Genomic DNA, 9,775 nt, shown 5'->3' on the forward strand with positions numbered 1-9,775 from the left:
CAACAAAGACGGCATTCCAAAGAAGACGGAGTCCCTGGAGTTCACCAAGATGGCGAGGCCGGTGGGAGCTTGAAGATGACGAAGGAAAGAACACAGAATGATCATAAGAGCTCCTCCGTAAGCCGAATTCAGTCACTACGGCATTAAACCGTCCAAACAAAGCACGAGAAGATTGCTTTAAACCATACAATGATTTACGCAGTTTATAGACTCTACTAGACTCCCCCTGAGCAACACACCTAGGCGGTTGCTCCATATAGACTTCCTCATGTAAATCACCATGCAAGAAGACATTTTTCACATCCAATTAGTGTTGTACATAGTCGTAAGTAGTGACTAATGAAACAAACAGGCCAATGGAGGGCACCTTAGCCACAGGAGAAAATGTCTTGTGGTAATCGCCCCCATAAGTCTGAGCATATCCTTTGGCTACCAATCGGGCTTTCAGACGAGCCACAGATCCAAAGGGATTAACTTTCACAGTGTATACCGATTTACAGCCAATTGTCTTTTTGCATGCAGGCAACTCTACCAAATCCCATGTATCATTATGATCGAGAGCATTCATCTCATCAATCATAGCATCCCGCCAATCCAGGATGGGCCAAAGCTTCACCAACCGTTTTAGGAACATATAAAGAATCAAGTGTAGAGATCAAAGAACGAGAACGTAAAGAAAGTTTATCATAGAAAACAACAAAAGAAATAGGTAGAAAACAACAAAAGAAATAGGGTAAGTACATGAGTGCTTACCTTTCCGAAGAGCAATGGGAACATCAAGATCAGGAACCTGTGTATCGGAAGGTGGGCAAGAGAATCATCATTAGACGAATTTGCAGACGATGGTGTTGGGTCGGGATCTGATGTAGGTCATTGCCGCCTATTTATATACAGGAACTATCGGTGGTTTAGTAGACTCTTGGGTCTGTGTCAAGTCAGATGGGGTAGTAGACTCGGGAACAAGTATGGTACACACCAACAAATCATCACCATCTCTTGGGTTGCAAGGAGCGGACATAGAAAAGAAGGGTATATTTTCATGGAATGTAACGTTTTGTGATACGATGTATCGATTAAGCATGAGGAAAAACACTTGTACCCTCTTTGAAGTCGAGAGTGACCAAGAAAGACACATTTCAGTGACTTCAGATCCAACTTAGTTATGTGAAGTCGGGTATCGTGGACAGAACAAAAATTACCAAATATCACAGGAAACAATGATTTTGTAGGAAACAGAACTGAGAAAGAACTTTTACCATCCAAGACAACAGAAGGCATTCGATTGATAAGAAAACAAGCTTTAGCAACCACATCAGCCCAGAAGATTTTATGAACAGTCATGTGAAATAATAGATCCTGAGCCACCTTTAGGAAATGACGATTCTTTTGTTTCGTAACCCCATTTTGGGCCGGTGTGTCAACAAAGGAAAACTCATGAAGAATGCCATTTTGAATCATATATGACTTAAATGTTTGAATCATATATTTTTTTGCATTATCACTACAAAGAGTTTGAATGGAGACTTTAAACCGGGTTTTAATCTTAGCATAGAGTAAACAAAAATGTGTGAATGCCTCAGACCGGTTTTTCATAAATTAAAGCCAAGTAGTGCGAGAGTAATCATCAACAAATGTAACAAAATATTTAAACCCAAGTTTTGAAGTAACAGGACATAGTCCCCAAACATCAGAATGGACCAACTCAAATGGGGATGAGGCCTGCTTATTACAAACTCTAGGACTTAAATGAATACACTGATGTTTGGCAAACTGACAAGACTCACACTCTAGATAAGGTAAATAAGAAAACTCAGGACACAACTTCTTCAGATTCTGTAAAGATGGATGACCTAATCGACAATGAACTTCAAGTGAAGACGATGAGCTGGAACAAGTCAATGAGAAAGGTACTTGAAGTTCAAATATGTATAGGCCATCAGTCTCCCTCCCTCTACCAATAATCCTCTTCGTCGACAGATCCTGAAAGACAAAAAGAATGAGACAACAATTTAAAGTACGGGTAATTTTGCTGACTGATAACAAATTGAACGAGAAATTAGGTAGGCTCAATACGGAAGATAACAAAACAGACGGGGTAAGATCGATGGTGCCAAAACTAAGAACTAAGGACAGGTGTGGTAGACCGTCAACAATTGTGACATGTGATGGGAATTTGTGTTTACTACAATTAGAGAAGATGGTGGGATTACCTATCATGTGATTTGAAGCATCTGAATCAATGACCCGTTTGGAGGCAGAAGATAATAGGCATGTACTAAAGTTACCTGTCTCAGCAAATGCAGCAGTCGGAGCAGTGGAATTCTCAGTCCCTAAAAGTCGAGCATATTCTTCTACGGGTATAGTAACAATACTATGTGAGGCAGAGGCAATGTGCACTGCTGAACTCCTCGGATGTCTGGGCAAAAGCTTCTTACATATGCGCTTGGTATGACCTAACTCATGGTAGTAGTAACACTCAACATTATCAGAATCTGGAATAGTAGCCCGTGAGTCAGTTGTTCGGTCACTGTGGCCACCTCTAGAGCCACCACGGTGACCCCCATTGAAATTCTCCTTGGTAGCCACTATGAAATCCCCCTCGACCAACCAGAGCACTGTTGTGATCATAAGTTTGAGAAGTCTGAAGATTCTCATTCCTAAGAACACAGGCAAATGATTCTTGTAGAGAAGGAATAGCACTCATTCAAGAACTGAGATCTGATAGTCTCAAATTCTGGTCGCAAACTGATAACAACCACTTGTTCCCTCTGAGTCTGCATGGCTTTGACATCAGCACTTAATGAAAGAAGAAATTTAAGCTCGTCATACACTTTCTTGAAATCCATGACATACGTAGTGAGTGATCGGTCCTGTTGTTCTCCACGATGAAAGGACTTACACACTATAGATTCGAGAGATGTTACTTTGTCCAGAATATACAAAATCAAGATAATCCATAAGTTCCTTCACATATTCACAGTGACTAACTAGAGACGAAACAGAAGGCTCAATAGTATTGATAATTTGCAAGTACAAACGAACGTCACTTTTAGAACCATGAATCAGAATCGTTACCTTTAGGAGGATCCGATGTGATATGAGAAGCCATTCCCATGTTCCGGAGATAGATACGAATAGTTTTGCTCCACTCAAAGTAGTTGGAGCCATTAAGTTTGTTGTGGGTGAGCTTAACATTTACTGGAAGCATCTCGGGAAAACGTAAACTATTGTACTGTCAGATGTTTTGTCTTCTCCAGTCATCTTCCAATAAATCACGAACCAGAAGAGAGAACATAGAACTTAGGACGAAGGATAGCAAACTAAAAAGCGAACGACGCACTCACAGGGTGCCAAAGAAACCGACGAATAGAAATTCCGATCCAAGGAAAATGAAAATGAAGCGTTTAAAAACAAAAAACAGCAGTAGCCTAGGAGGGCTGCTAACCCGGAAAGAAAACCTACAGCAAACAGAAGCAAGCAGCCGCAAAACGAATTGAATCCTCAGCTTGGACTTGGGCAGCAAGCAAACAGCAGCAGCAAAACTTCTTGTCACTCAAACAGCAGCAGAAAGCTGGCTGTCGACCAAAATAATCAAGCAAAACAGCCCCGAATCACAGCAGCACCAAACAGCCGAGAAAGCAGCACCCAAACACAAACAGATCTGAAGTCGTGAAGAATAAAAACACACCCAGATCTGGATTAAAAAACACCCGGCAGCAACCAGATCCAGAAAGCAGCAAATCATAAAACAAAATGCCTAGGATCAAGAACCATTGCTGCACAAGAAACCCTAAACAAAAAAACCAAACCCTACTAGTCGTATCTTTGAAACACGACCAGATCTGAGAGTTAGCAAACAGCAGCCACGAGGAACAGATCACATGGATAAACCGAAACCCACAAACAACCAGCAAAACCAATCCCACACAAGGAAACCAAAACTAGAAGAACATGAACCCTAACCGAAGAACAAAAATTTCGATCCACGAAACTAGTGATTGTACGAAAACGAGCTCTGATACCATGTAATCAGGGATTATATTATTGCTTTTAACTTGTGTATTACAAAAAAAAAAAAAAGGATACAAGGATGTATATATGTATATAGACAGAAAACCTAGACAAAAGAGAAACCCCAAGAGCCCATGTGCTTAATGGGCCTAAGAAAATATATACCGTACTGACATCCTAACAACCATAATGAACGTCACATAATAAAACTAGAAATATTTCACGTGTTATTATGCATAAGACCTTGCAATATATATAGGCCTTAGGTGCCTATATTTTAGGAAACAATATTCAAGTAAATCGATCCCTTGGTTCATGGGATTTACATTATCTCAACACATCTGGCCAATACCACAATATGGTTCTAGTAGAGAATAGATATTATGCGGTGGGCATGATAATATCACGTAATTTTGATGTTTTAGTCATTGCTTGTACTATACAGTCTTTTCATTATGAATAGTAATGCAACAATATTTGGGAATCCTAATTTCTTTGTGGTCGTAAAAGATAAAAATTCGAGGGGGATTAAGTTATTCAAGCAAAGTTCAGGGGAAATTTCCATTTCCACAGCATAGGGATTCTTTACTAATTTCTTTCAAAGATCAAGGATTTGATTGCTGTCAGCTAAAACTCTGTTCTCTGTGCAAAATTATCCTATAAATGATGGGCAAATATTGCATTTTCTGAAAATTCTACTTTCAGGAATTTCCCGATATTTCTTGCTACACCAGTTGAATGCTATTAGCCTTCCTAAGGAAAAAGTTAGGATGGAGGAGTCATCCTAACATGTATAATGGCTGAATGTCTGAATCCTTGCCTTTCTAAACCTCTGCCACTACTTACTGTCCTTGCTTCTGTCTCTACTACTTCTTCATGCATGCAATTCTATATTCTTCGTTCTATTATCCAGATGGCATCCAAGGAGAAATATATTTCTATGATGCTGCTGAAAATGTTAGGGACCTTTGTTGATCACCTGTTCTAGAAGTTTTTAATCAGTGAGGCATAATTTGGATCAGCCACATGATGCATAATCTAAACCATAAAATCTCAACCCTAAACATTAGTTCAAGTAAAACTTTTTGCCAACCAGACAGGTAATAAATGTTGGGGTAAATGTAGAGACTTTTTCTTAAGTTGAGGCTCAATAAGAATATGGTATAGAGGATGACAATTGACAATACGACCAGAACACCAAGAGAAGCAACAAGAAACAGTATTATAAAAACTCACTTTCCAAGATCTAAAACAGTTGCTTGAGTTTAGTTTTTTGAAATGAAAATAGAAATTTGGAGGTAACCTTGGGCAATATTCCATTTGAATATAGAGGTAAGTTCCAACTTTGTTGTCCTGCCCTACCACATCTGTTGAACTCAGATCTATGTAGCTGAAACTAGAGCTAGCTGCAGTCCTCGAACCCCCGATAGCATCAGCATAGGAACCAGTATCTCCTGTTTCAAACCATGCCTGAAATATTTATCAAATAGATATATCAAGTTACCTTCAAAAGCTACTGACATGATCGTAGTTAACAAGTTTTTTTCAGCTTAAAATGGTAATATACATAAGAGTATATAATGCTCAATACAAACCACTCATTGACTGTTTTCTTCTTGATTACGTAATCTGTAATCATTTCACTCCACATTAATTGATAAGGATGATCAATGTGTTATGAACCAGACAGAATCAGACAAACTCTAAAAGAGGATCTGTAATCAACAAACAAACTAATTCCCAAAAATACTCAATTACCCATTCTATCTGATTCTAGAATGCCTAACATAGTGATGGGCTTGGGCCTTGTAAGTGGATGCATGATACAACGTTGTACACAAGATGATCATTTCTAAATTTGCCACATATTTGATGCAGTATACCAACAATAAACTGGTTTGTTGGGCAGTTAATCACGCCACTATAGAAGTGGTATAGCGGTTCACGGCCCTCGGCAATAAAAGTGGAGTAAATCCGGTCCAAAATAGCAGTACCAATAAAAGTGGTGCTATTCACCACTAACCAACCGTTAATTGATCCAAAAATAGCGAACCGAGAAACCACTTTGTTTGTTGGGCTCTTTTGAAGTTTTTGGGTTATTATTTTCGGGCTTTTGGGTCTTTTCTAAGTTCACGTAAGGCATCGATTAGGTTAATTTTGCCCCTTCCAGTCTTCCAAACCCACGATTCCACTTCTTTCCAAGCCATTCATCTCTTCCATGCGATTCACACTAGTCAACCACTGAAGAACGGAAATTGTTGACTGAAGAAATCCTTCGGTTTGAAAATTGATGACTTAATCATGTCGATCGTCCATGTGGTGGAATCGTGGAAGTTTCCCCTCTGTTTACACTTCATAGTGTAATATTTATGAGAAACGCTGGAAGCTTCCTCTATTTACACTTCACATTGAGTACTGAGTACCATGATTACAAAGTTTGTAATCATGATAGGATCTTAACTCCTTAAGATGATATCATGATAACATTTACAAATATGGCGCATGGAAACATTTTCATTTAGTTATTGTTCTCGTATGAACTTGACTCTCTCTCTCTCTCTCTCTATATATATATATATATATAAAGAGAGAGAGAGGGTTGGGTTCCGTGATAATGGAAGCTATGATGAGAAGAATAAGAAGGGATCTCCACTCTTGGATCAATCCTAACTGAAGATCAATAGTAATGAGATACACTGGATCAATTCACGTGGGAAGCGCAATTCATGAGGTGGGGGTGAGATTATAAGTGATCAAGGGTCCAGATACCTTCTTCACATCTTAACTCCTATTCTCACACAATCCTTCGTCTATACATATATAGGGTTGGGTTCCCATGAGAAGGGAAGTTATGATGAGAAGCGTAAAAAGAGATCTCCACCCTTGGATCAATCCTAATTGAATGTCAACACTAATGAGGTGCACCGAGATGCACCGGATCAATTCCCTTCTAAAGCGCAATTCATAGGTGGGCATGAGATTAAAAGTGATCAAGGGTTCAAATCTCTTCTTACGCTTCTCATGGTAACTTCCCCTCTCACACTTCGTCTATATATATATATATATATATATATATATATATATATATATATAGGGTTGGGTTCCAGTGAGAAGAAGAGTTAAGGTGAGAACTATGCTGTCAAAATCGCGATATATCGGATATCGCTCGTAGGAAAAAAATCGGACATGAAATATCGGTCAAAATATCGGGAACGATATTATCGGAGATATTTAGCGATATTTAGCGATATTTTAGCGATAAAATCGGTCCGATATTCCGATTTTTACAAGGGTTAAAATTTGGCACAAGCACAATAGTCAAAATGGGTGATAGAGAAGAGAGACCTGTCGCTGGCTCTGGCTCTGTCGTTGGCTAAGTTGCTGTCGCTGGGCAGTGGCTTGGCTATGTTGTATCGATTACAAGAAAAACAGAGGAGATCGAGAAGAGAGACCGAGAGAGAAAAGAGAGAGACCGAGAGAGAAAAGAGAGACGACGTGAGAAGAAGAAGTCGTAGACAGTACTGTTGAGAAAGTCTTATTCAGACCTAATTTACTAAGCAGCCCAAAAAATAAGGCCCATGGAATTAAAAAAAAAGCCCAAAGTTTAACCCTTGTAAAAATTTTATGTTAACTCTAATTAATGCATATTATATATATAATTCTAAGAAATATTATGTTAACCGCTATTTCCGATATATCACCGATATATCACCGATATAACTGATATATCGAATATCGGTCCTGACCGATATTTTGTATTTTGACCGATATAACAGCATAGGGTGAGAAACGTAAGATGGGATCTCCACCCTTGGATGCATATTAGGATAAGATGCATCAGATCAATCCCTATATCAAGCGCGATTCATGGGTGGGTTTGAGATCAAAGGTGATCAAGGGTCCAGATCCCATTTTACGCTTCTCATCTTAACTCTCATTCTCACACGATCCTTCGCCTATATATATATATATATATATATTTGTATCTATTTTTGCGAACCTAATGCTTTTACTGCTTTACCAAAGCGATAACCACGATTTTATATCATGGTACCAACTGTAATTTCAAAAGAACGCTTAACTGCTTGGTTGGTTTGTAATTCATCCTGAATAAACATTCATGGGCTTTATGTTGTTGCAATTGCCTTTTCAAGTCCTACAATTTAACGACGCATAGTATTGCATGATGTATTAGAAAAGAAATAGGCATTATGGATATGAATGTATAGTAGGGACTAGGGATTACAAGACTAAAGGGTTCTACGAAAAGCATTTACATTATCCATCTAAGTAGAAAACAATAAAGTAAAAGATGTATAGACCCTTGGTGTTTGTTCTCTTTTTGCTTCATAGCATGTATTTGTAATTGTTAGAAGAGTTGTCTTATTCTCGTATCTATTATTGGCTCCATGTAGCATGTTTATATTTGATGAGGATGATGACATGCAAACTTTTAAAGTTTCATGTAATCATATATCATTAACTAGATCCAAAAACAAGAACATGTCTAATTTGTTACCATAAGCTGACACATCAACAAGATTTTCAAAGTTACATTTGAAAGTACAATGACAGAGAAATGAACATGAGAAAATATAAACAGTATAAACTAGTAGTCAGATCAAATGTCGCAATCAAGCATCATGAACAACTAAATTAAACATGAACATGAGAAGAGGAGAATAAAGCCTTACTTGATAGTAACGTACAACATGTTGGTGCTGCAATCGAGAAAGAGTTGCTACTTCTCTAAGTACCTCAAAATAGTGGCAACAAAACAATATCATAAGGCATTTGGTAAGAATACAAAGACATAATATCTATGTTGTTAATTGCAGAGCAATATTGAATATCAGACCAATGCAAAATATCGGTGGTCAAATAGCGGTGCCGCTAATATTGGAGCAATTTACCGCAATTTGACTGATATTTAGGGTCAAATTGCGGTCCGCAATACGCTATTTAGTTTCGGATTTTTTTTGGGCTTTATTTTTTAGTCTGACTTGGACAGTTGGGTTTTTTATTTTGATTTGGGCTATGTTTTAATTTTAATCCATTAACATAACAGGATAACAATTAACAATAACTTCTTTCTATCATCAACCCAAGTTGGAACTTGGAAGGAAGTCGTAGGTTTTTCCACGTTCGACAGCCTCTTCCACTCTTGGAAGGAAGTCGTTTATTAACACTTTCCCTATTTTGTTTTGTGAAACTTGTTTAAGTTGATGTTTTGATGTTTTATTAATGCATATGATATGTTTATGTATGCATACATACATATTATATATATATATATAATATTATATGAACCGCTATTTTTGGACCACTATAACCGCTATTTCAAATATCGGTCCAGATCGCTATTTTGTATTTTGACTGCTATAACAGCATAGCCTAAAATAATAATATGCCGTCATGAATATGTGACTTGTACATGCATCCTAGGGCAACACTTGCCGCTAAGCTTACTCTTTATTAACTCGGTACCTAGTCTATACTATTTTCAGTTGATTCATTGGTCTTATGAGCATCAGAGCTTTTAACAACTATGGTCTTGGTCACCAGGCTAGCTTTTCTTTCAATAAAGTAATCAAGTAGCTTTTGTTTAGCTACTAGAAGAAAGTTGACTAGTATTAATCTATGTTGTTATATCGGTCAGAATACAAAATATCGGTCAGAACCGATATTCGATATATCGGTTATATCAGTGATATATCGGTCCAAAATAGCGGTTAACATAATATTTCTTAGAATTATATATATA

The 9,775-nt window shown here is 37.8% G+C and overlaps 1 protein-coding gene across 7 annotated transcripts in view; it reads right to left on the reverse strand.

Moving 5' to 3' along the window:
- LOC112503069 (eIF-2-alpha kinase GCN2) overlaps nt 1-9,775 on the reverse strand; it is a 43,797-nt gene that overhangs the window by 23,284 nt on the left and 10,738 nt on the right. For all 7 annotated transcript variants that reach the window (XR_003067838.1, XR_003067839.1, XM_025107133.1 and 4 more), the window contains exons 12-13: nt 8,706-8,760; nt 5,315-5,481 (exon numbers count right to left, since the gene is read on the reverse strand). Coding sequence is in view for 5 of the 7 variants with exons in the window: in XM_025107133.1 (XP_024962901.1) it covers nt 5,315-5,481; nt 8,706-8,760 (222 nt within the window). In the remaining 2 variants the exon portion in view is untranslated. The remainder of the gene's footprint in view (nt 1-5,314; nt 5,482-8,705; nt 8,761-9,775) is intronic.

Source organism: Cynara cardunculus, unplaced genomic scaffold (assembly GCF_001531365.2).
Source record: "Cynara cardunculus var. scolymus isolate 2C unplaced genomic scaffold, CcrdV1 Un_Scaffold_2487, whole genome shotgun sequence".
In the NCBI taxonomy this organism is placed as follows: domain Eukaryota; kingdom Viridiplantae; phylum Streptophyta; class Magnoliopsida; order Asterales; family Asteraceae; genus Cynara; species Cynara cardunculus.